At 40.7% G+C, this 27790-nt stretch overlaps 1 protein-coding gene across 1 annotated transcript; it reads left to right on the top strand.

The window, feature by feature from the left end:
* Nucleotides 1-170: 170 nt before the first annotated feature.
* Nucleotides 171-25337, top strand: LOC149070101 (uncharacterized). Its single transcript, XM_089249724.1, has 3 exons — nucleotides 171-702; nucleotides 12556-12834; nucleotides 20487-25337. The coding sequence occupies exons 1-3, from the start codon at nucleotides 603-605 to the stop codon at nucleotides 20663-20665; spliced, it is 558 nt and encodes a 185-aa protein (XP_089105850.1). The 5' UTR covers nucleotides 171-602; the 3' UTR covers nucleotides 20666-25337.
* The last annotated feature ends 2453 nt before the right edge of the window (nucleotides 25338-27790 follow it).

Raw genomic sequence — 27790 nt, 5'->3', positions numbered from 1 at the left:
TGAATTCTTCTTAGTGCCACGACAGATGGCGCCACGCAGAAAGTTAACAAGGAAAGGGTTAAAAAAGATCTTTTTATAATAAGCCGTAATAATATCAATGTACGCATTCTATATAAGTTGAGAAAGAACTCGTCCGGCAAGTTGTGATGATGATGATGCTCCTGTCCATATCCAACAGATAATAATGATGTTGCACGTTTATAACGTACATACGCATATTACAAGTACTCTTGGCTCTTCCCACCTTTCGTGGCGGGTAAGAAGAGAAAGTTTCTTCTCGGCTTCTTCTTTTCTTACTTCTTATTCTGGACTTGGATACAACAGCGACAGCAACAACATTCGCTGGTCTCTTAAGTGGAGCGAGACGTTGTTGTTTATTAGTTTTGCTTCCTTTTTTTTTGCTATTTTTGTATCCAAAAGTAGAATCAGCTGTATCCAAAGCAAAAGAATTGTGCTTTTTGATCCGACACTTTTTTGGATCGTGACATCGATATTAGGTGGTGCTGAATGTTTGCAAACACCACCTCAATTGGTTGAAGGTCCTCGAGGATGTCCCTCCTCTATGTGCGTGCTATGTTGTGATTGATGAAGAGTGTGTATACATGTGTCGGGAATCCCCATTATCAAGAGACAATATGAGGATACTGACGTTAGTTTATAGCACCTTCGTGATCCTTGGATCCAACGATGCCAAACCCGTCGGTGAGTTTGTTGTTGCTTTTTTCTTCCTGTGCTTTTTAATATGACTTTACCTGACCACCCATTATTAGAGTACGTGTAAGTAGGGGGTATTTGTCGAAAGCTTGCATCTTTCAGTCAGCAGAAGGTGGCACCACTATAATAACTGATCCAGGGCCGCAACTGGGGTAAAGCAGGCGGGTCTGGTCATCGATTTCACCCTTTAACCTCTCCGTTAACATTACAAGGAGGCGCCAAAATGTGACATTTGCCTGGCTGACCAAGCATCTAGTTGCGGCCCTGAACTAATCTTTCAAATACTCTGCCAGTACTGGGATTATTTTGCATGGATTCTTGAACGAGCGATAATAAGTTCGTTTGGAGCCACTGTTAGGCAAATCTTGGTGTCAGTGACAAACAGGATAACAGCACGTGTTAGTAGCCATAGAATTATCAAAAGTATACCTGAATTGCCAAAAGTTTACCTGAACATAACATAGGCCTTCAGACAGGTACACAGCGAGGAAAAGTCCCTGCTCAGATCACGAACTTTTGGGTTAGAGTTTCTCACCTATTTCTTCACTCTTGCTATCGATCCCTTTGAATGATACCGATGTTCATGGCCCCCATAATGCTGGGACTAGCATGGCTCCAGCTCATTATTTTTGCTCTTTTTACAATATAAATTCACTATGAAGGGGCCCATCAAAGATCTCAGCTTCCAGAATGTTGGTGGGGGGAAGGGCAAGCATACATACGTTATGTGGAGCCTCGGGTTCTCTGGATAGAACATGGGGGTTCTATGGCCGTAATATTCATTATTCCGGCCTGTCGATTATATCACATGCACAGAGCACTCTTTGACACTCGGGGGTTGGGGGAGAAGTGGCAACACCCTAGGAACAAGGGCGTAGCGAGGGGGGGACTTGGGGGTCTGGTCCCCCTCCCCCGAAATGTGAGAAAATGACCGAAAAAAGGGAAAAAGATGACCAAATCCATTGTTCTGTCACTTTGGTCACCCCCGAACGAAATTTCTGGCTACGCCCCTGCCTAGGAAAATAGGTGTGGGGAATCGGTCAAAGCCGACCACAGGATGAAGGTCGTCAAGGAGACATAGTTAGTTGGTTTCCGAACGCGCTGAGGAATGGCCGCGCTTGTTGTCGAGGGAGGAAAGTTTTGATATTAATTTAACTTGAAGTCATGCCGTATACATTTTAAATAAAATATATTTTTTATAAAAAGATGTCGTCACTCCTTCCTGCCATCCACATCTATATAGGGCATAAGAAGACCGATCTTCAGGATTCGCATAAAAGATTTTTGGTTAGTTAGTGTTACCGCAATGCCCGAAATTGGCCAGCTCGTGAACTGACCTGCTCAGTTGCACCGGCCAATATCCGAATTTCGAGCTTTCGATGGCCCCCATATATTGATCCCTATGATTTGGGGTTTATCCCCCGTTGGCACATTCTCTTGTGATAATTATGGCCATTTATAATTATGGTTATTATATCTATGTTTCTACCCTACTGAACAAAGAAATCGGAATATCGATATCTTTGGGATAGATAAATATATAGGGACCGATCAAAGCCTGGTCAAAGCCCAGTGAGAACCCGAAATTCGGACAAAGGCTGGGTCAACTTTGCTGGCCAGTTCGTGAATTGGTCAATTTCGGGCTTTGGCAGTCAGTAACATATGTATTTTGCATGCAGAAAACCCAACTTCAGCCGACTGCCACTGCACCATCAACGAGGTTCGAACCAGGATCCACAGGATCAGAGTCTAGCACGATGACTGCATGGCTGGACACAGCAGGCGTGTTAAAAATTATTGTATTTCCCACATGCTATGGTTACACAGAACTTTTATGGCTCAAAGGCGAGTCACAACTTCGAAATGGAACAACATGTTGGTTCTCAACATGTTTTCGGTAGGAACTTTTTCAAATCAGAGAGCAAGTCTAGTGCCAATATTAGCCAATATAAACGAATAGATTGGTTCGAGTCTAATTTTAGTGCTCTTACATCGGTGGGGAACCCCCATATTTGATGTGGTACGATTTCACGAATCATTAGTTTTTACCATTAAATGGGTCCCGAACGAGTCAGGCTTTTTCATAGTAGCCTATGCGATGATGTCTTTATGTATTGAAGGTAAGAAAGAGAATTTGATTTTGCTTTCCTTGCCCTGGATACGCCATTATAATGGAAGAATACGACTTGCTTGGCTTGTCAACCGCGAAATCAAAAACGTTAACATCATTTTGATGTAGGCATCGTGTGTTTATGGTGTTGAAATCTCTCTCCACCCACAAAAAGCTTTATTCAGCTACTAGTGCCATTTGATTTAAGTAAGATTCACCGACAACAACACACCACCACGCAATTCACCACTAGCGAAAAATTCACCGATAACAATCCACCGCCACCCTAGGAAAATTTACTGACAACTCACGGCTAGGAAAACTCACCGATAAAAATTCACACACACATAGCCACAAAATTCACCTATACCAATTTACCGCCACAGCTATGAAAATTCACCGCTAGGAAAACTCACCGCCGAAAAATTCACCCATAACAATTCATCACCAGAAAACTCACCGATAAAAATTCATAGCAGTAAAATTCACCGATACCAATTCACCGCCACAGCTAGGAAAAATCACCAGCAACAGTTCGTCACCAGTGACCGAGTGATTGAACAAGGGATTGAATGTGTTAGCGAATGAGCTGGCGAATAAGCTAGTGGACGAGTGAGTGGGTAAGTGATTGAGTGTGACTCACTTGCTCATTTACTGATTTATCCATTGTATTATTCCCTCGCTCATTTGCTCACTTACTTGCTCATTCATCCACTCACTCATTTGGTCACCTATTCACTCATCAACTACCTCACTCACTTGCTTACCTGCTCACTTGATCAGTCATTCGTTTGCTAACTTACTGACTTACTTGCTTATTGATTCACTCACCTGCTCATCCACTCACTCATTATGCCACTCTGTCGATTAATTGTTTGTCAGTGAATTTTCCTTGCGGTGAATTGTCATGTCGGTGAATTTTGTGGAGATGAATTTTCTTTGAATGAATTTTTTCTTGAAGATGAAGCGGTAAATTTTCTTTCCTGTGAATTACGTAACGGTTAATTTTACGTCGGTGAATTATTGGCGATGAATTTTCGCACTCGGTGCCATTTAAGCAGCTTTTTGCACCTTTGATGACGATCATTTCATTCATGATCCGTACCTCTGAGATACCCTGCCCATCGGGTAGATATTGATAAGGGAAGGGTCAGCCGTCTCTCTCTAAGGCCGGCGTTATACTGTAAAAGTGCTTTCATAAAATTTGAAAAATTCAGCCAATGAACTGATCGGTTATATTCGAGCAAATGCAACCGATCAGCTTGTTGGTTATATTTTTCAAGTTTTATAAAATCACTTTTACATCACTTTTATAGTGTAATCCCGGCCTAAGGCAGCGCACACACTGGAACGAAGATGTACGCGATACAAGAATTACGACTAGGAAGCAAAAATCGCATAGGGTTGGAGGACGTGATGTCCGCACATAGTAAAAGAGGAGGAGGACACAGAAATTAATTGGAAGGGTTCCGAGAGTGTGATGATGATCATCATCATCCCTCCACAGTAGCTCTTCTTTTTTTAAAAGAGAGAGAGAGCAAAGGGAGAGAGAAAAACGGACCAATCAGCAGATGATTAAAGATAACTTATCTGTCCTGGCTACAGCGGCCACACGGCATAGCTGTCAATCCAGCGCTGCGGCAGCAACCCCACCCAGAACCGGACGAACAGCAAGTGCAGACACCCCTACTTTCTTCCCACTTCCCGACTGGGAGGTCCACAAGACATCGAGCTTCTTTATGTAAAAATGGGCTCTGGCTCACAATGAACAATGGCCCATAAAAACAACAAAAATTAAGGCAGTTAAACAAAAAAAAAGAAAGTGCAGATAGACAAATAGATAAATGAAAGGATGACGTCACTCTCCGCTACCATAACGAAGGTTTTAACAACTGGCTGCTGCGAAGATGAATTTTTTTGGGAAGAGAGAAAATTTTCAAATCTAAGAGAGCACATCAAATAAATAAATGCGAAAATGAATGAATAAACAAATAAACAAAAAACACATGAAAGCACAACACAATTGACATCAAACGAATAACACAGAAAAGAGTAACACAACAGAACAGATGGGAACATCAGGTTTGCCATATATCGATGTATCTGTGCAGAGATTTTTGTACGCGTCATACCTTAATTGGTTAGGCTTATTTGAGTGCAATCCCTGCTCCCCGGACTAGACGGGAATTAACTCTCCCCGCTGACAAATTTTGAGTAATTCGTACTGTATTGCATATTCAATAGATATAGAAAAAATTAAGGGTACCTAGTGGTTAATATAGTACGACCACTACACAAGTTATACAAAAAAATCAATGAAACTATCAAATTTAAAAAAATAAGACAAAAAACAACGAAAACATAAAGAGCTGTAAAAATTAACACGCAAACAAAAAAACTTATAAGAGAAATTTGACAACTCTTTAGAATAAGTGTAATATATGAATTCAATGTTAAAATCACCGAAACCATAAAAATGAAGTAAAATTTAGCTCTCATTTTGAACATTAGTCGGAGAGATCTTGGTTCGCTTTATTTCCACCTTCAAGAAACAGAACAACGATATTCAGAGCAATGACCGTATATACTCGTGTATAAGCCGAGTTTTTTTGTGGAAAAATCCGTTCATCTAGTGGGGGGTTGGCTTATACTCGGGTCAGTTTTTGATTAGAAGATATCGACCCCCGCAATCAGTAGTCATTTTTGTAGCAGTGTTCGAGAAACCGGCATTATTGGTATGGGATATGTTCAAACCCCACAGAACCGATAATGTAAGAGCCGAGGCAAAGAAATCGAAAACGTCATTGTGGTTGGTGGTGGCTAACGTCGATTGTACAGCCTTCAGATGTGAGCATCAACATGCCTCTCAAAGACTATTTGAGGAATTTGTAGATCGAATGGATGAGTTCCGATGATAAAGAGACTTCAAAAGTGGTGCCTTGAAGAAACCTGACGTATGAGGCGTGGAATTCTGTTTCCGCCGATCCTTCAAAAAGTGTTGCATCAGCAATGCGATGGACGCAATTAAAGATGATATCCTCTTTGAAAGTGACAATGACGATGACAGCCCAGATGAAGATAAAAACGAAGATGCCGTACACCCTATGATGATCTGATGGATTACCATGAGCTTGGAGACTTCGAAGAAACGGATTAAAAAGTTTGAATCATTTTCTATTGCAAATTACTGTAAGCTATTCATTTTGTATGAAAATATAAGGATTTTTTTTTTCTCTGAAATGCACGGTTTTTTTTTGGGTCGGCTTATACACGAGTATATACGGTATATCAAGCAGACGGCATCCAGAACATAATCAGAATTCATTGTGATCTATCCGTTCAGACTCCACGCATACACAGACCAGACCACCTTCCATATTCTGTGACGCTTCATCTTGATGGCTGCAAATAGATTCTCGCCGAAGCGTTCATTATTATTCTAATCCACTCTCTAGCTGTTTTATTCTGTAATATCGCATGCAGTGGGATATCACCTGTGATCGTGATTAGCTTCCTTCTGTCCTCCTCCCAGCCTCTGCAGAAGAAGAGTGCTCTCTGTCCACATAAAACACAATTACTTGCCCCCCCCCCCCCCCGTGTTTACATTTCATTTGCGTCTACTATAGGTGAGCCATTTCAAAAGTAACTTCATGAGTACATGGATTATACAGCGGCTACTACCGCCCAAATAAAGCATTGCGAACCGAGTATAGGAACGATTCCGACAAAAAAAAGGTACACCGTCTGATCTTCTACATAGTCTTGCAGGTTCATAACGATAATACGCGCAAAAAACCTTTTGACTGAGCAAAAAGATAACATAAACCACAAAATGCTGATGACTATAAACGAATTTTTCCCCATGTTATAGTATTTGTCTGTTCTGTACTTGGCAAAAGTCATAACAATACCCGAATAATGATAATATCCGTGATTCCGATAAACCGGCACACCTTTGTTTGATTTGTGCCGGATTAGCGACAGTGTACGTTAATCTTTTTTTAATCTATGAGATAAGAAATCGATTAAATCCAATCAATAGTCGTCGAGTTATAATGTCTTTTGATATTAACATTCACAGTAATAATAATAATAATGTCAAACATTGTATATTATGAACTTTGTTTATATTTGCTTCCCACAGGGCGTTGGAAGTGTTTGGAACTTGTGGGGTGCTCGTCTTGATCTTTACATAAGAAATTTGGATGTCTGAATCAATTCAGTGGGTGCTCAAATCCATACTATAAATTACCGTGAGTGCTAGAGTACGCCACAGCACGCCCGGCCCCAGCGCCAGTGGCTTCCCACGTTTTTATGTTGCAGTAAAGTCATCACTTCTAAAAGCTCCACCTAATTTTGAAATAAAAACAATAAGATAATTAAAATTATAGAAAAGTTCAAAAGACAATTGGAATTATCTGTTTCGAGCTGACATTCAATCGACACAATGGAAGTTAACTAACAATGCAATGGATCCGAGGAAAATATTCTTAGTTACCTCACGAGCAAATGCAAAATTTATTACTTTAAATCTTTAAACGAAGCAGGCCAATAAATAAACGGATTCTAACGACAATAAATCAAAAAGATAATTTCGGGAATAATTTAGTAAAATGGGCAGTCGATCGATTTTTCGCACTAGTTAGCAAAGCGGGTGCCCTCGGTTCTGCAGGGGGGTATGGCGTCAGCTGGTACCGATTCCAGCGACTCGTGAGACAGCCCCTGCCCAAAACCCACACCCTTGCCCCAGATTCCTGAACTCATTAGCCCTTTAAACGACGTTGTCGAGATATCTCGCTTCCTTATTAAACCCCTCTTATTAGCTTTGATAGGCTCAGATATTTTTTAAAGTTGATTTCTTAATGGAAGTTCCTCCCCCCCCCCCATACCTTTGGTTTGCATCTGCTGAAAAATCGGAAGAAAACCTACTTCATCAAAAATATGGTATTTTGAAGGAGGTCTAGTGATTTCTGCTGTGCCACTTAAGGGCGGTATATACAGACATGGTTTAAACTATAGTCACAATTTTTTGATAACAGATCAACACGGATTGGTTAAATTCAGGTTTTTAACCAATCTATGTTGATAGCTTATCCGAAAATTGTGACTACAGTTTAAACCATGTCGGTGAATGCGGCTCTAAAGGGTTCAAACAGTTCTGGTTGTATGGGGGAGGGGGGACATTCTTGTATTCAGAGTAATGGGTCTGTATGGAGTGACTTATTGCGTAAGTTCATTAGATTGTACCGTGTGTTTTCCAGGACAAAGTTTATTTCAATTTCAATTTATTTTATTATATAACAGTTACATTCGCAAAAATAACACTACCCAATAGGCAAATGGCTGCTAATACTGGGGTTATGATCATGAAAAAAAAATTAAAAACTGATACAAACTTTTCATGGGAAAAAAAAAAATATATATGTACATAAATTCAAACACACAAATAATCATAAATACAAAATCAAGTTAATTAGTAGTACAAGTATTCTGAAATTAATTAGTAAATATTTATAATGTGTTCATTATGTTGAAGTAAAAAAGAAAAGGGGGGGGGGGGAAGAAATGTGTGTGTGTTCATATACATGTACATATTGTGGCTGGCTTTCGGAGTGCTACTTCAATTAGACATTAGGGATTAATAAGATTTGCAGTTATGGAACTATGTGAAAATAAATTTCAATATCATTTATTGAGTGAAGATATTCTTTAAGCTTTCTTTTGAAATGAGGAAGATTAGTAATTGTTTGCATTTCATATGGTATTGAATTGAAAAACCTTGGCGCTATGAAAATGAAGTGTTTTTGCAAAATATCTTTGTGTGCATGTGGAATAGAAAAAATGCAATTTGGTCTACGTGGATTTACTGTAGTGCGCATGGGCAAATGGTATTGTTTTTTGTACAGAGTAATTGCAACTTTTAGCAAGTACAGCTGACGAACAGCTAAGACGCCAGCATTACGAAAAAGAATATTAGACTGGGTGTTATAGTCATTATATATTAGTCGAATTACTTTTTTTTGTAGATTAATTATAGGACGAATATTACTATTGTAATCTCCACCATATATACAAAAACCGTAATATATGTGTGATTGAAACCACGGAAAATACAAATTTCTGATTAACACTTTATTAACATGACTTTTGAGATGAAAAAACTTGAAAATCGTGTACCTCAATTTATTATGTAGAAAGTTTACGTGCGATTTCCATTTTAAATTATTATCGAAATAGAGACCGAGATATTTAATACTCTTGACAGCTTTAAGACAGTTACATGAACATGAAGCGAGATTACATTGGTTAGTATGGTATATCAATTGAATAGGGTCATGAGAATTATCTCGTAGGGAAAATTTCATGTTTTTGCTCTTTTCAATATTAATTTCCAGATTATTAACAAGAAACCAATTCCGAATTTTTAAAAGATCTTCATTTATTTTTTGGTTCAATACCTCTAGTGGATCATTACTTGCATACATGATCACCGTATCATCAGCGAAGCAGGTAATTTTACCAAAAATATCAATGTCGCAAAAGTCATTTATGAATATTTGAAACAATAAGGGACCTAAAATTTCCATATTATTCAGCTCTTTGGAGGGGAGGGAGGGAACGATCGCCCCCTTTGTGTATTGCGCCTGTAGCGGGCCCTCGAAGTACATTCCAGTGTCTCGAAAAATGTCAGGCACAAAAATATTTTCCAGCCGTCGTAGTGGTGGAACATGTAACGGCAATCAAAACGACATGTTGTCGTTCTTCTGTACCTGCGGGAGGAGCACGACATTTCAAACATTCACCAGAGCATGTAAAAGCATGGCTCAGAGCGAGCCCATCTAAAATAAAAACAACGCTATATTGTCATCAAAACATTCTGGCAGCTAAAACCAAAGGGCTTTACCGCAATACTGCGAATCGTGTTTAATGCAAAAAAGAGCTGGTTTCTTTTTTTCAAGTCGAAGGTTATTTTATGTACATGGTTACCGTATACATAAAAAAAAGGGGGGTTGCAAAAAGTTACGTCACGGAACAGGTTATAAGAAAGAATGTGATTAACTGTGTAATAACCAACGTGATGTGGTTCGTTCTTCTCCTCGAAATTCTTTCGGGGTTGGGTTTTTGTTTTCTTTTTTGCACCGAACGTGACGAGATTTCCAAGATGAAGAAGCTCTTGAAGAGATTGGAGTAGGCGGCCTGCCCCGAGGCACAGGTCAGATCTGCCTTCTAACTTTCCAAAGAATAAATACTTACCCAAAATCGATACTTCCGCATGAAATTCAAATCACTATCGTAACGGGTTCCCCTTTCAAGCTAAACGTATGCTAAACCCATAGTCCATGGGTCAAATGTGGCCCTCGAAGTCATTTGATGAGGCCCACGACCTCAAATATAATTCTGTAAAAATGAACTGAGCGGCACATTTACAGATTTAACAATTACATTTGAGTGACCTGTGGCACATTTGTAGACCACTTAAATGACCCGCGGCACATATAAACGACGACATATAAACGCGGATCATTTAAGTGACACGCAGCACATTTCCAGACTACTTAAGCTGCCCGCGGCACATTTTAAGATTACCTAAATGACATGAGGCACATTTTTAGATCACTTAAGTGACTCGAGGCACATTTCCAGATTATTCAAGCGGCCCCGGCATATTCCCAGTTCACTTGAGCGGCCCGCAAAATTTTTTTTGGGTTTAATTTTTTTTTTGATCGTAAAAATCCACTTACAGTCAGGGGTTCTTGAGCTATGGGTAATCAGACTTGATTCGCAGGAGCTTTGGAGACGAGTTGCACAAATCCATTTACAGTCCTGTTATGAATGCACTAATATCGGAAAGCAAACAGTCCCATGGGTCGCGAAGCTGATCTTGCTGTTGATTTTGGGTCACGACTGAAAAAGGTCAAGAACTCCCGATTTAGAGGTGTCGAAACATTTCGCCAAAGAAAATTTCAAAATTTTTGCCGCAAAATGAATGGAGAGCTCCATTATCGCGGCATGAGAAGAATGCTTTTGAAATTTCTGTTCTTTTTGGAAAAATCCCGTTTAATATTTTGCAACATAGTCTCTTCTTCAAGCTTCACACAATTTCTTCAATCATGTTAAAAAATTTCTTTACCCCGTCAAAAATTTACATCTTCTCTATTTGCAACTGTGACGGTCTCTTCATTTGATAGACAATTTTTTTTACACCAGCTGAAATATCGCATAATGTTCTCGAAATCCCTTAGCCAAATTTAAGGCACTTCTGGACGTTGTCAATGTGATTTGTGAGAATCCCCAAAAATATCTGACCATCACTTTTTTTATTAGACGAAATAGCTTTTGCCTTTTTTTGGCGCCGTTTCACCACTCTCCATCTACTGCAGCGTTCCTCAAACTTTCATCACTCGCGGCTCCCTTATCTATTTGGTGATCTTTCTTGATTTGGTGCCTATCCCCCAAGCGAAATTCGAATATGATAATATTGCATTTAATAAATCCATTGAAAATTACTTGTATCAATGTTTTCGATTAAAAAAAACAAATTCAAGAAAAATTCGACTAAAAAACGGAAAAAACTGGGACTTTTTTTTCAAAAAAAGGCGGGACAGAGAGAAAAATAAGGGACAATGCGGGACGTATGGTCACACTATCTACAATGCTGGATGCGCGAGGGGGTGGGGTCTCCCAACAGCGAGCTCTGGATCCGCCCCTGAGTGTGTGTGCGTACCTAACAGTCTGATTTTTCAGTGTTGCTATTTTCAAAAGTGAAGAGAGTGAAGTGAAATGATTGAATATTTATATCATTGTATAGGGCTGTTGTTCTCTGCGGCGAGACATTTTAACTGAGAGATCCGCTCGCATTCACGCCTCGAAGTTGGGAACCATAGAAAACAAACTTCAGCAGACCACCACTCTGGCGAAGGTGGGGTTCGAACCCGGGTCCTCACGATTTCATGGTTGATCTGTTGCTTCCCGAGACTAGTTTAGTAGATAATGTGCATTAATAAAAGAACCACTTCAAATAGTAAACAGGCACACATAATATTTCCAGCTCGTTCCGACGCCCCTGGGATCCACGACACACTCTTTGAGAAACACTGATCTACTGCATTGATTCCTGTTATGATTCACCAGGTGAGTCCATGTTTCACCCACAACCAAAAATCGACGCCGAAAGCCTTAAGGGTTATGAGGCGATACTGACAAATTTATTATCGTAAGGAGCCGTTGCAACAATGAAGTACCGTTGTTTCCTGATGCGGTCCTGTATCGAGCCCACCTCGACATACGACCGCAAAAGGGTAACGACTGATTTTTCATTAAGGTGGTACACCTCTTGTGAGAGGCACCATCACCTTGAAAATGGCAGTGATATAAGTTGCGCAACGGAATTACGCTACCGAAACGCGCCGTTTATCCATTCACGCGTGGGAGAATGACCAGCGAGGGTCACGCTTACATTAACTAGTTTCGAATAGCTATTCATTGCGTGTGGGAAAAAGAAACGGGCCTATTGTCCAACAGAAGCCTAAGAAGCATCAAGGGCCTTTCTAAAAGGAACGGCCTTTCTCTTGTTTAGAAGGAAAATGCCCTTTTTTGAATTGGCGATTAAGAAATGCCAAACTAGGTCCGAAATTGAGACCCTTGTTTCTAAATATTAGTAATTGGGGCCGATTTTCGATTAGCCTAGATTCACACAATTGATATTGAAATTTTTTTATGTCTGGTTTCAGAGGATGATGATGATCGATTGCTGTCCGTCATCATCGATGATCCAACAAATCCGCCAAATGGTAGTGCTAACGACAATGGCACGATGTATGGTGGTACAGAACCCCTGCAAAGTACGTCGGTCCAGAACAGGACGGGACACGCAAGGATGAGTCCTCTCGAAGACCTGTTCCCGAGGAGGACAACGTCGACGTTGATGCCACCGACGGAATACGATTACTGGTGGCGCTTCACGACGCCCAGGCGACCCAGGTACAGGGATTTCCCGGGTAAACCTGGAGGTGAGTGTGACTTCAAAATTTCTCTCACACAGGTGGCGTTGCATGTAAACGTGCAAACAACACTAGCATTTCCAACCCAACTCAATAATGGCAGTAAATTGCAATGTAGCGATATGGCCAGAGTCGGTGTTTGGTGAAGTTGTAGTAGTAGTAGTAGTAGTAGAAAAAGTCTGACACTTAGGGTTACAATCTATTGTACATGTAAGAGTTTCAAACTATACTTTCACACACATATACTGCATTGTAATGCGCAATTCGAGATAACTACCACTAAATCGAACATGCACCTCATCCACATTCCTCTGCGGAATTTCTAACGGATTGGTACATGCTGGAATATGCGTGTACGCGTTGTGAACTTAAGAACTTAACGTAAAATTTGTTACTGTCTAATGCTTGTTATGCGTAGTCCTGCCATCTGCCATAAATTTTTCCAACTCACGAGTGAAGTGTAATGAATGAATAATTACACCGTTGTAGGCCTGTTGCTCTCTGCGGTGAGACTTTTTAAAGAGGAGATCGGCTCGTTGCAGACCGCAAACTCTCTCTCTCTCTGTTGACTTTATATTAAATTTTCAACTCCTTTACGATCACGGACGTAATTTTACGCCCAAACGCCAGTGGAATCAATTCAAACAAGTTCTCTCTGTTTTTTTTCCTTATCTCTTCACCATCGCGAAGCTTTATGGTATCCCTATCACTACAGAAGTTGCTCCTTTCTTTCTATACTCCAGTTAATGATTCCCCCCCCCCCCCACATATAATGCATCTTTCTACTTCGAATGTAAGTGTGAAAGAGAACATATAGGGTGAGGGTGAAAAAAGTATCTAAAGCCGGATTTTCCTAGGAATAGGTTTTTTGCGCCGCGTGAACCGAATTAAACCATTTTGCGCCGGCAGAAACGTGTTACATAATCACGCTACGCGTTTGTGTTTTCCTAGCGTGGCGCATCAGATCAGGACGGCTATATTATAGTATATGGCCATGGCATCAGCTACTCTGTCGTCTGCATGCTCCGGTTTGAAGGGAAGGGAAAGAAAACACACAAGAGTGAAAAGAACATCGGCAAAACGCGCGGCGCAAGACGCATTTGACTCCTCCGGAAGCAGTTGTGAGGTGTATTGTGCTCTGTAGGAAAACAGTCGTGCTGCTTTTCTTATTGGTGAGTGGACGGAGTGTCGCGCTGGGCGAATCACGTTGCGCGAGGCACAGGGAACCTGCTCCTAGGAAAACCCGGCTTTTAAAAAGATTCTCTTATCTATTGCACTTTTTTCCCTTTTTCCAATTAGTTTTTCGAACGTGTGCTTAGGTTAGGACGAGGTTACCAGATTTATCACCGATTCGTCAGTCAGAGATAATCCAAAATTTTTGCACGAAAGCTTGTACGTGAAGTGGTTAAATGCGTCATGGAGTTTCAGACTTCTTGTATTTTGGCACCCCTTTCGTCTCATCAAGGTTCCTGCTGGATTTTCGTTCACATTCAGCATACATCCACCCTTCGGGAACACTTAGACATCTCTCTGAGAGATGTGAAGGGGTGTCCGGTCTTTCAATTTCACGTGGGATCAGCAAAAGTTGCTTGAAATTTTGGGCTAATAAGTGACATTTGTTGAATGAATACATCAACATTCATGAATAGATATATTATTTGGCGACAATGATGCATGGATGCTATTTTTTTTGTCCACATTGAGAAATGGGTGCTTATTATTTTAGCGGGCTGCAGCCCAGGGCGACAAGTTCGGAGGGGTGGTGAATTTGACAAACTAGTGGTCAAAAAAATTAATGGAATGGAAAAGCTTGTACTTATGGCTAGAGAGCGAGGAACTGACTACGCGACACCAGCTATAGTTGATGTTCACTGTTGTGATCATCTACTATGGAGGGTGTTGGACTAGGTCAGTGAGTGACCGAACAAGTGCTAGAGAGTTTTAAAGCACGTGGAAGACCAAAAGAGTGACCTAGACCAGTGGTTCTCAACCTTTGAAATCCCGCGGCCCGGTTAATATATTTTTCGTGATTGGAAGGCCCGACCATACACACGACTAATGGGAAATAAATGGGTAAAAATGAAACAATAAACCACTCACGGCCCGGTACAAAGCCGCGGCCCAGCAGAAACACTGACCTAGACAGTGTGTGAGCATGAGAGAGATCAAAAGTGTGACCTAGAACATGCGCAAGCATTTGAGTGACCAAAATAGTAAGCAATCATGTGAATGACCAAAAAGAGTGACCTAGAGCTTGTGCAACCATGTGGATGATTGAAAGAGTGGCGTAAAGAGCGAGTGACCTAGAGAGAGTGAGGGACCAAAAGTGTGTGAGCATGGGCGTTACCGAGAGCGACCAAGAACGTGTACAACCATGTAAATGACCAAAAGAGGAATGACCTGATATTGTGTGAAAATGGATTAAAAAATAAAACTAACCAAAATAGTTACCTAGAACGTTGTAAGGATTTGGAATGACCAAAACACAGAGTGTAATCATGTGAGTGACCAAAACAGTGTGTAGTCATGTGAGTGACCAAAACAGTGTGTAATAATGTGAGTGACCAAAACAGTGTGTAATAATGTGAGTGACCAAAACAGTGTGTAATAATGTGAGTGACCAAAACAGTGTGTAATAATGTGAGTGACCAAAACAGTGTACATGCGTGTGAGTGACCAAAACAGTGTACATGCGTGTGAGTGACCAAGAGCTAGCGTGTTTTCGACGAAAAGAGTAACCCGAAGAGCTAGAGGACAAGGTCAGTGAGCGACCGAAAGAGTGACCTAGTTACTGTGTGAGCGAAGCCAGTTATAGAACAGGAAGGGGAATTCGGAGAATGAGTGGTCAAGCAAATTAAACTAGAATGGGAGAAGGGCAGCAAAATCCGTGTAGCCCCCGCAGGCTCTAAAAAATCATAAATCCGCACCCGAATGGGTCCCTTAACATCATTTATCCGGGAGTGGGGGGGGGGGGGGGTCACACTACCCTGCTTCTCGTAAGCCTCGTTAGTAAAGTCAATGTACGAGGAATCGCATTGTTTCCTCATTGCATAAATTCAGTTCATACAGTACATGATGCCTAATCAAATATCAATGGCTGTGGAATAGTCATACAATGGACGTTTTCTTCTTCCATTCACAGATATTCATCGCGAAACTTCTGAAACGAGAGGAAACCTTTTATGTATTGGCTTGACCAACGACCAAAGTTCTTGTCCAGTGAACCACGGAAGCCCGTTTTGTCCTCCCCCCCCCCATATTATACGTGATTTCCAGAACCGATTTCGCACGTGCATTACAATGACAGAGACATTGTGGGGGTCGAGATTATTCTCTCGCGCATGCGCGTGATAATTCTTCTCTCATGAATTATACATGATGTTTAATCTATAGAAGTCATCATCTTGGCAACACAGACTATGGACCGGAACCTCGTGGGTCCAATCGCGACCACCTCCTCTTTTTTTTTCCATTCCTGCGATGGGATCGGATGCTTGCTTCGCTATATAACGACCATTAACTACCTTAACGAGCGGATTTTGATCGTTTTAATGATTAAAGGATGTGACTCACAACGCCATTTGGGCTTTGGTAACCCATGACGAACGACGTGCAGTTTGTTATCGACGTATCCAGACCCTTGTCGTAGACGAGCGTGACTGACTGATTAATTAATTCCTACACTGTTAATTAAACACAAGATTCAAATTTTGAAGAATAGTCGTGGGTTTCACTTCTTGAAACTCGCCTGGGGAAAATATGAGGGCAATATAACCGATTACGCAAATGATAAAATAGTCGTCTCGAGCATGAGAGCCATCAACCTCCCTACCGACTTGTCGCGGGCCGTGTCACGACATATTACAAAATTAAATAACTAAATTAAAATTACGCAACGCAAATAATGTACTCCAATTGAGTGTTAAGAAGCATTAGAATTTTTAACTGTTCCACTTGAGATGTAAATCAGAATTACGAGACACACTTTACGATTGCGATTCAACAGTGAATTCACTCACCCCCCCCTAAAAAATAATAACAATAATAATGAAAGTTTTGGTCACTCATTACTTTTTCTGTTTTGGTTCTAGATCCAATTCACATTCTGAACACGGATTCGCTCTCACTCGCTTAAAAATTAATTAAAGGGCACGTCATTGAACCACCAACTACCCCTTTGGTCTTTCACCAATTTCCAGATGGCGCCACTATTCTGACTAATAAAACCGGTCACAACACTAATTTTTCCCGATTAAAACAGAACCGCAAAGAAAAAGAAAAGAATTCTGGGAATTTCAACAGCTATTATCAATTGGAAAAACATACAAAAACACTCATGTTTATGAAGGAAAAAATGAAATTTCCTGAGAAAAAAAAATTCTAGGAACCCGAAAGGGAGGACAAAAGCACTCAATTATCCGAAACGTACCAGGACGCTTGAAATTACATTAAAAAAAGAGGACACGTGTCCTCCTAAAGGAGGAAATGCCTACTCTGATTTGCATATTTCCATTGATTTGCTTTTGTGCAGCACCATCTATTGACAAAAATTTGAACTGTTTTTTACTGTTTCAAAGGGGGAAAGGATCCCCCCCCCCCGTGAAAATATGGGTGGATTCACGTCTACAGACACTCACCGTGTCTGTCAGACACGGAAAACATTCTTTAACATAAAACGAGTTAACGAGCGTGCAGGCGCAAACAGACATTTTTATGTAAAAGAATGGTTGGCGTGTCTGACGCTACACGGCGAGTGTCTGTAGATGTTTGTGTAGTTTTCTAATACGTTTTTTGTACAAGGTATCCCTCAAAACCATAAATAGTTTAAAAATTCATAAAAACGAATGGAATTTGAATATTTGAATGCGGTTTGCAAAAAAAGTTCTTCTTACAAAAGGGGGTTTTTTTGGGTACAGAAAAAAAATTAGTTCAAATTTTTGGCGACAGAGGGTGCTATAGCTTATTGGATTTTTTTTTTTTTTTTTTTTTGTTACTGGTGCTTACGTGATTCTTTCATTGTGATGTTGAAATCGATGGAGTACAATTGGTGAAGTTGTTTTTACTTTAGCCCCGGCTGAAGCTTCACGAACGTTTCAGGCACCGAAGAGGTTGGAGAAAGGTTCCGGTACAATCACCAATGATTTGCTTTCGTGCAATGCCCTGTATAGGTAAAAATGTGAAGCCAATTTTTTTCCTGTACCAAAACGCAATCCTCTTGCTTCAGAATAACTTATTCCTCAAATACACCAATTCCTTAAATTTTTGTGAATTTTCAAACTATTTACCAATTTACAGGCGACAGACACCCTGTGCATTATTAAAAACACTGCCGACTTTTTCCTCTCAAAAAGTATGAAATTGAGGCCCCGGGGTTCCCAGTTCATTTATTCATTCGGGGTCCTGATTGATAGGATGTTGAAGTAAGCTAAGCGCGGTTAACAAAAATCGTTGCCAGTTCCATTTTCCCACAGATAATTCCGTAAATTCACATTTTTGAAACAATTCCAATAAAGTTGGATAATAAAGGTGCCCTTTTTTGACATGCCACCCAAGGTTTTTCTTTACCATTAGCAGCATAGAGGCGAACAAGGCAATCTTCCGGGGCTCGCAAATCCTAGGGCTATGATTAGCCGGACCATTTACCTCGAAAAAAAAAAAAAAATACGGGAAAGTGTGATCCAAATATAGAAAATCGCTAATTGTCACCAAAAATGTTGTTAGCAGCGTTGCCAATTATAAATTGCTGAAAAATCGCCAACGCCTGAAAACCGCAGTAGGTTGAAATACATTTTACGGGAAGAGACGTCACAGATATTTGGACTGAATATTCATAGCTGTAATCAAAGAATAATTCACAAGTTCTTCAATAATTGAGAATCCTCACTCTTTCATTTAAGTAAAGACTAAAAATTCAAGTAGGCTTCGTTGAAAAAAAAAACGGGATATTCATATGGGTAAAGTCGAGGTTCCCAAAATACGGGAAAAAGTCCTGGAAATACGGGTTATAAACTCATCCTACTTATACATAACTAATAAAAACAGTGATGGCCAAACGACAGACTATTTTACGTCGATTTTATTGCACTCAACAGTGTAAATAAGGCCATCCCTGGATGATTCTCGGCCAGTTGATCACATATAATATATATTCCCCCTCTTCGGCCATTACTCTTTTTTTTTTTTCTTTTTTCTCACCCTGTTTACGATCGATGGTTGTGTTTGACAGAACGATCCGATCAATCTGACGAGAGATCGGTATCCTTTGATCTGTGTCAGATGCGCTCGACTTGATGGCGATTCGGTCTTCAGAACTTTTGGCGATATCCAATCATTATCGACAATTATCTCTGTCTTCTAGATGTCTATCAATCCATCAGTGTCTTATGAACGGTGAGTCTCGTCATTGCGATTAATTCTTGAACAATCGACGAGATGATGGCCTCTGAAGGATGGACGAACTGGACTCGAATTATTCGACGACGTCCACGGCTGCATCTGCAGTGCTTGTACTCTCCGGTGGTGGCCGTTGACGCATGGGAAATAAGTTTAAAATACGGGGGGACATTCGTGTGATTTTGACTGTCTCATAATAAAAAAAGTGTGTCCCGTTTTCTCCCGTATTTTCTTATTGATTCATTTCTGTTCTTTCAAATATTTAAAATATCATCACAAATTATAATTTTGTTTATAATAATGAATATGAATTTTTACTGTATTTCCCCGTTCATATATTCCCCTTACCAGACGTGGGGGTCCGGTGCTAAAATTATACTAGTGACGGGGGTGTCTCGACAATTTCGGGGCTCCTTTTAGCTCAGACACCTTATTTAATTTAAAAATTTAAATTGATATGTATTTTTTTTCACTTCTATTGCCGTGAGTGCGGGACCCTAAATCCCGAGGCCTGATGCGACCGTACCAGTCACACAACCCCCACGGCTGACTCTGATTATCTTTAAATATTGTTTTCTCGTGAAATCAGTGATGGTTTTACCTTGTGTCTAGCAAAGTTTCCCTTTTAAGTAAATTTTTCCCACACATTCCAAAAATGTGTTACCATCTAACGGGGAATAAACTATAAAGCTCTCTCTCTCAGAGAGAGCTTTTTTGCCAAGAGTTATTTATAAGTAATAATGAGCGACTTGGCCGATAATTGGCGACATTTTTAATGAGAATTGGCAATCCACCGTATTTATGATCTCAATTTCCCGCTTTATTCCCGATATAATATGGCCACCCTAATAAACAACAACTTCATGGCCACTATTTCGATTGTATCTGATTACATCTTTCATACTTGGAAACATCAATCTTCGTATAACGGCACATTGGTTATAACGAAAAAATTTCTCAAAATCTTTGATGTCGTTACCGAATTTGACTGTATCTTGAACGTTTCACTGAACCAGGGCTACCTAAACACATTTCCTCACCAGGGGGCTTCCAATGCATAGGGCCTCGTGACAATGACTTGGACCTGTGATTTTGGATCTTGGACTTATGATTGGCGGCAAGCACTTCCATACAAAGCTATGTAAGGAGGCTACCCCATAGTACTCTTAAGACGGCTTTGCACTCAGCGCTCTGATTTTCTGTGAGTTTTATAAATGAAAATTACCTAATATATGTAATCACGATATGCGTGTGATATTTTTTTACAGTGGCAACGTGGAAGGAGATTTCACCATCCGTCGTGAACGAAGGCAAGAGAGATCGCAAGACGGCTTCACCCACAGCTGCCGAAGTTCTCAGTGGAGCACCACCAACGTCCATGACGTCCGCCATCGTGCCCTGCGCTTTGCTGATACTCATCGGCCACCGCGAACTCCTGTTGCTATGATTGATGAGGAGGACCCGATGTGGTCACTTTGACTTTTCTATCTCTCTCTTTCTTTCTCTCACACTAAGTTTTGTCTTCTAGAGCGCTGACCGATTAGTGCGCGTCCCGCCAATGGCATCAACACAGCCCGAACTTCCAGATATCCATCCAAAAGAAACACGTCTTTCCCAATCTGTCTACAGAAATCCCACATTTTTGTTGAACCGATTGGTTCCAGGCCTAAATCCATGTAATACGCTACGTCTGTGCGTAATTTACATAACCAATAATAATCAGGGTGGCGCTTATTGTATCTATCAATTCCTGAGAGAATGATCATGTGCATGAGAAATATACAGCCATTCTTCGACTTTTCGAAGAACGAACCGAAATATTTGGGGGATTACTGGTTAATTCTAGACAACCATGGATACATTCGGCATAAATTCTTAACCCATAGTCACGACAACAGCTTGATTCACTGAAGCTTCTGAGATGGGAACGTACAAATCCACTGGGGAAACCACGAGACCCGCAAGAAGCAACGCATTAGTATAAATCCACTGACAGCCAGGGATTCTGAGCCATGGTCAAACTTGATTCACACAGGAGCTTCCAAAATAGTCCAGGCAATTTGTAGATGAACCTCGGCAAAATTGCAACAGAAACTTTGTAAATTGTTTCGCAATCAGAAATCATTACTGAACAACATATCCAAAATCACACAAAATCGGATCACAGGAACATTCCTAAAAAACCGGATTTTGAAATCCTCTTTACGTGGCAAGATTAGGGATATTAAAGCAACTTTTTCCTTTCGTAGGGAAAAAATAAAAATAAAGATTTATACCCTATTTATGACATGAATGTCGCTCTCCACTTGTTAATACAAGATATACGGAAGACTGGATGTTGTGAAGATATTTACTATTTTATATGTTAATTTTTTAAAGAAGGAAAAAACTCATCTCTGCCTCTACCGGGAGTCGAACCCGGGTCCCTCGATTGCCGGACGAGTGCTCTGACCACTAAGCTACAGAGGAGATAGAGATTTTCCTTCGCTAGAGCGTATATATGCCGAACGGAACCGTGCAATGGATGGCGAACCGACATTCATGTCATACATATAGCCATCTGGTGGCTCGTCGTCCATGAGCTATTAGCTGATCGGTTCGCCGTCCATTGCACGGTTCCGTTCGGCATATATACGCTCTAGCGAAGGAAAATCTCTATCTCCTCTGTAGCTTAGTGGTCAGAGCACTCGTCCGGCAATCGAGGGACCCGGGTTCGACTCCCGGTAGAGGCAGAGATGAGTTTTTTCCTTCTTTAAAAAATTAACATCTAAAATAGTAAATATCTTCACAACATCCAGTCTTCCGTATATCTTGTATACCCTATTGGTGAATTTTCGCGGGTTTTTGCTCTTTTCCCATAACCCTTTGCGATTTTTTCCCTATTGCCATTGAACTATAAGGAAAGTCAGCTTACTTATAGCTCAGTGCCTATTGCCAAGGGGGGACAAAAACCTATTTTTCCCTATTGCGAAGTGAAAGAAACTAATTGTTCCCTAAAACAGGATTTTAAAATCGGTTTTTAGGAATCAGATTTTGTCTGCTTTTGGAGATGTTGTTCAGTAATGATTTCTAATTACGAAACAGCTTCTTCTAAAACAGAACAAAGCGTCTGATGCAATTTTGCCGAGGTTTATCCACAAATTGCCTGGACTATGTATGTGTTGTGAATCTAACGTAAAATTTTGTTTCTGTGTAATGTTTGCTATGTATAGTGCTGTCATCTGCCATCAATTTCTCTAACTATGAATTAAGTGTAATGATTGAATAATTGTATCGCTGTGTAGTCCTGTTGATCTCTGTGGTGAGACTTTTTAACGGGGATATCGGCTCGCATTGGCGCCTCGAAGTTGGAAATCACAGGAAACCAACTCCAGCCGACCACCACACTGTGGCGATGGTGGAATTCGAACCCTGGTCTGTGACGAGATGGATTGTACAAATTCAATTAAAAGCCAGGGGTCCTTGAGCTATGGGTCACGATTCACACTTTTATTCGAAGATGCTTCCGAGATGGGTCGTATAAAATACATTTACGGTCGGGGATTCTTGGACTATTGGTAACGACCAAGACTTTATTCGAGGAGTCGATATGAATTCACTTACGGCCATGAATTCTCGAGCTATGGGTCACGACCCAAACTTAATGCGCAAGGGCTTCCTAGAGGAACCGCAAAAAATTTTCATGCAGTCTTGTTATAAGTGCACTTATTTCGTCACTGGTTAAACCCAATTTGGAAAAACAAACAGTCCTATGGGTTGGGAAACCGATCTTGTTGTCAAGAACCCCAGACTTAAAACCAGACTCTTTCCAGCTCTCGCCCATCTTGATTCTAAAATTGTGTTTTCAAGGTCTTGGCAGGGCTGGATATCAAAATGGGGCCTCAATCTGGATATTTAAAAGGAAAGGGGCATCGGGGAAAAGAACCTGATGGTAAGAAAGCTAAGGCAAGAAATTCGTGTAGTTATCAAAAATAGACTGTTTTCTCTTGAATCTGGGCAGGGCAGTCTTGTCATCGCTATGGGGGCCTCCGGGCAAAGTGTTTTTTAGCCCCCCCCCCCACACATACAAATACAGAAGGATGGAAGTATCTACTTGCTAATTTCACTCTTGCTTTTAAACATCGCGGTACTTGATCGCATTACCACGAGGATCTCCCGGAGCGTTGTATGCATTGAGACGGGCCTGATTATGGCGACAACAGAAATGAAACGTAGTGAAAAGAGGGACCACCGATGGAAAAAAAGGACATGACCTTTTGCAGCGTCGAGTTCGTGCACGCCATTCATAATGTAGAATCCGAATAGAGTGATGAAGTGATGGCCCTTAGGCCGAATTGGCGTGATTTCAATTTACGGACGATGCTCGGAAACCTGTTCATATAAGTCAGTTTGAAACTGGTAGATACAAATTGGTTTTCTGAGATTTTCCAACTTCGACTTACAAATTCGAACTGGTCTCCCACTTGAAAAGGTCTCTCCGCAGAGAGCAGGCAGACATACGACACGATACTGTACACACATAACATAAAAATTCAAGTACTTACCATCTTCACTTTAAAATATGGAAGTCACAGATGGCGGCACCAGCAAGAACACGAATCCCGGTAGAGCCCCCTATTTTTTGCATTAGTGGTGCAGTGGCAAGATTCTCGTCTACCACCATAAAGCTTATCGTCAGGTCCACCCCGATCCTGTGGTAAGAACATAGATAGCAATTCCTTTCCCTGCCGAGGTGACCACCGATAGATGGCGTCTTCCTTTCCGGCCCAAATTGATCGGTAGTAAATGGCTGTACAGCGATATGACAGGAATCAGTGTGCGGTAAAGTAAAAGCATGAAACAAGCATAAATCTGACAACATGAATATGTTAGGGAGACGACACACATTCCGACATAGAAATTCCTCAGAGGAATGCGTACTAGGTGCATGTACGGTTAAGTAATAATAGTTTGTAGATACAATAAGCGCTACCCTGTGCTATAATATCCCGTATTTATATACGAATGTATGTCACATTTTGTGTGATCGAGGGTCGAAGCTATTAATAATTGCCATTTTGTCTATGTCACACATACTCAACCTATGGCCAAATGTGGCCTTCAGAGTGATCTGGTGTACCCCGTGACCTCAGAACTGTTTTTGTGAAAATGAAGAAGAAATTACCAGAACAATCAACTGACACGCTGTGCAGTTCCTCATCACTTGGGTGGCCCGAAGTGCATTCCCAGATCACTTGGGTGGCCCGCAGTATATTCACAGATCACTTGAGTGACTTGCTGCACATTTGCAGATCGCTTTGATGACCAACATGACTTGAATGATTCGCAGCACAGTTCCAGAGAACTTAAGTAGTCCGTGACACGTTTTCGGATCACTCAACTGACCCACAGTGCACTTCCTCGTTACTTAAGTGGCCCACGACTCACTTCCAGATCAGTTGAATGATCCGCGTCACATTCCCAGAGCACTTAAGAGGGCCACGGCGTATTTTTAGGTAACTCAAGTGATTCGCTGTACAGTTCCAGATAGCTTTAGGCCGGGATTATACTATAAAAGTTTAATCAAAGATCTTTTACAAAACTTTAAAAGAAAAAACCAATAAGTTTATTGGTTGAATTAACCGACATGCTTATTGGTTGCATTTTTCAAGTTTTATGAGAGAACTTTTATCAAACTTTTATAGTGTAATCCCTTTTCAAGTGACCTACCTCTTGGCATATTTACAGCTCACTTGAGTGACTCGCGGCACAGTTTCAGAGCAATTCAGAGGCTTGCGGTACATTTCCTGATCATTAACAAGTGATCCTGATCATTTAAAGTGACCCACAGCAGTCAGCAGTGTTTCAGATCACTCGAGTTTACTGCGCCCCTTTTCTGATCACTGAAGTGCCCCCCCCCCGTGACGCTTTTTTAAGGGCGGACGATGGCGGACGTCACCAATGAAGTGGCCCGCACTCTGCAAAAGGTTGAGCCCTTGAGCACCCTTGATCTATGTAAATATGAATGTTCGTTTACAGCTAATACTATGTGACACACTGTATCTATACGCTTTTGTGTGCAATGTAATTACATGCATTTTTTTTTACTGCATTAATTAAAGACTGGTCTGATTGTTTTCTTTCCCTGTGCATTTAGTCTGATTCCGTAAGAGGTGAAAACTTCATAAGATTGGCTCTAAGATTTCTTTTTTTTATCCCGTTAGGCGGCGTGACAGTCACTATTTCAATCTGCGCAAATTCATACATGTACTCTGACGATACGCTCTCGAGAAAACGCAGGATAATGTTGATCCTGAACGTCGGCCTAAACATGAGAATGCGGTTGATGGTGACAGAAAAAAAAAAAAGTTAAAATGGGAACTTTCCCTTACTTGATGTATAAACGCAACACTAAATTGGACGAAACTTTGGTTTTAAGCGTCATATAAACAAAAAATGGTTATAGAAATGCCCTCTCCATTTGTAAATACAAGATTCATCGAACGAGTGGTTAATTGCGTAGATGATTATATTACAAGGAAGAAAATTCATCTCTGCCCCCACGGGGACTCGAACCCAGGTCTCGCGTTTGCCGCGATAACCAGTCTTTCGATAAATCTTGTATAAAGAAAACATGGCCTCTCTCTGTTTTTTTTGGAATCACAAGAAATGGGGCTTTCACAAAGAATGGAAAATAAAAATCGATGGAGAACGTCGAATGTCATTTCGAAATGACGTTTTCAACAAGTAGTCGAATACCTCAAAAAAGATGAGCTGTTGGATAGAAGAATTACAGAGATCAAAACCAACAGAAAATACGGAAGTATCCTCCAGTATAATATTGGCCATGTACCCAACGAAATAGGAATTCTAAATACGGGAAAATACGGGACACGCCAATCCTTGCCACGCAAGTTTCTAAACGTAGTGAAAAATGCCAATAAAAGATGGAAAAAAACTGAAAAAAAAAATTGCCCGTGTGCTTATAATACTTATATTCGGTATTATAATTATTTTACGGTATAATAGAATTTTTATATAAGTCATGGAAAATGATCTTCCCTCGTCCATGATTTTAGTAAACAATGCAAATTCAAGTAAGAATGAAAAACCATATCTATAAACAAGGGACCAAAATTACTTGGACTAAAAGACTTAAGGACTAAAATTACTTGAAAATTCGGGAATATTCTGTAAAATACGGGTGATATGGCGACGCATGCGCGTTCATATTTGTACTTGCCCGAAATCGCGGTGACACATTATAAGACGTGTATTTAACCCTTTTACGGCCGGGATTTCTCCGCCAGAATAAGATCTCTAAGAAGCCAATATAGCCGCCAAGTCACAAAAACGAATTAATGCAATTTAGTTGCTTAAATATGGCGTGATCCATCATTTCAATCTTAAACATGCTGTCAACGGCTTAATTAGTTTTTAAGCCTAAATAAAAAGCGATTGGAAAATATAATTGAAAGAAAGAAAAGAGGCCAGTATGACCTATTATAGAAACGTCTCCATTTTTATATGCTTGTGCCTCATGCATTTCTAGTGTTGCGAACGAGGAAGTGTATTCGCCAATGAAGGCCAACCAACTCCGTGACACCCGAGGGTGTTCGGAATCTATTTAACGTATTCACTTTGAGGAACGTAACACCCACGAGAGACCGTGGCCTTTTCGGCGTCCCACTCGACGCCAAAGTTTGTTTCACGTCGTGTCCTACAACCATACAACAAAGACTTTTCTAGATGTGAAAAGGCATCTTTGACATCCGGATGGGCTATTTTGATGAGGATTGTCCCCATTTGTAATAATTGTGGAATATAATTCCTATTCCTCGTATTACTTGCATCTGTAAGAAACATTAGGGAATATTTTGAAATATACAGTATATGTGCATATATATATGTGGGCTTCACGAAGTCATTTGAAAGGGTTGGGGGAATGTTGCGACACCTTGACGTGGGCTTCGTTTTGGCAGGTGGCCACATGGGACTAATTTGGAGGAACGTCATTGTAATTCACTCCTACGTATTCTCAACACTTCTTCACGGTCGATTCGGTTCGGATCCGGGTAGAAGTAAAAGAATTCGTCTTAGGTAACATGCGAGATCGTGATGATCATCTAGTTCCCCTTCCTAAATCTCCATACTCTACATGGGAAATATAAAATTATGTCCCAAACAGGACTGCTATTACCAGACGCGGGACCTGGTATGGAAATAATAGCGGGGTTTCTCAGCCCCGATTTTTCTGTGAGAGAAGGGAGTCGAAAATATTCAGAAAATGAAAATCATGAACGATCAAAATACAGTCGGCCCCCCGTATTCGCGGTTTCCGTATTCGCGGTATTTTTTCCTTTATTGAAATTTTTTTTTTTGACAACACTCAGCAATCGTCAATCACGTGTTTTGTTTACAAAATTTGAGTTGTGTTTGTTTAGGATGGCTCATTCTTCTAGTGCTACTGATAATGCTTGGAAAAGGTAAACAAAAGTGAAAACTTGACAAGAAAAATTGGATGTACTGACTATACTTGGCGAAAGTAAGTCAATACGTGCTGTATTCCGCCATTACGGAATCAACGAATCTA

The sequence above is a fragment of the Pholcus phalangioides genome, unplaced genomic scaffold (genome assembly GCF_987345545.1).
Source record: "Pholcus phalangioides strain wild (caught in Gottingen) unplaced genomic scaffold, Ppha-v1.0 ptg000022l_1, whole genome shotgun sequence".
Taxonomy (NCBI): Eukaryota; Metazoa; Arthropoda; class Arachnida; order Araneae; family Pholcidae; genus Pholcus; species Pholcus phalangioides.
This window is presented reverse-complemented; position numbering and strand designations above follow the sequence as displayed.

What these genes read in the sequence shown, in the direction of transcription:
- LOC149070101 (XM_089249724.1), top strand. Translation starts at nt 603, where the DNA reads ATGTGTCGGGAATCCCCATTATCAAGAGACAATATGAGGATACTGACG. An exon ending in CAACGATGCCAAACCCGTCG is followed by an intron (nt 703 to 12,555) that starts GTGAGTTTGTTG and finishes GTCTGGTTTCAG; the next exon opens with AGGATGATGATGATCGATTG. An exon ending in TTTCCCGGGTAAACCTGGAG is followed by an intron (nt 12,835 to 20,486) that starts GTGAGTGTGACT and finishes ATTTTTTTACAG; the next exon opens with TGGCAACGTGGAAGGAGATT.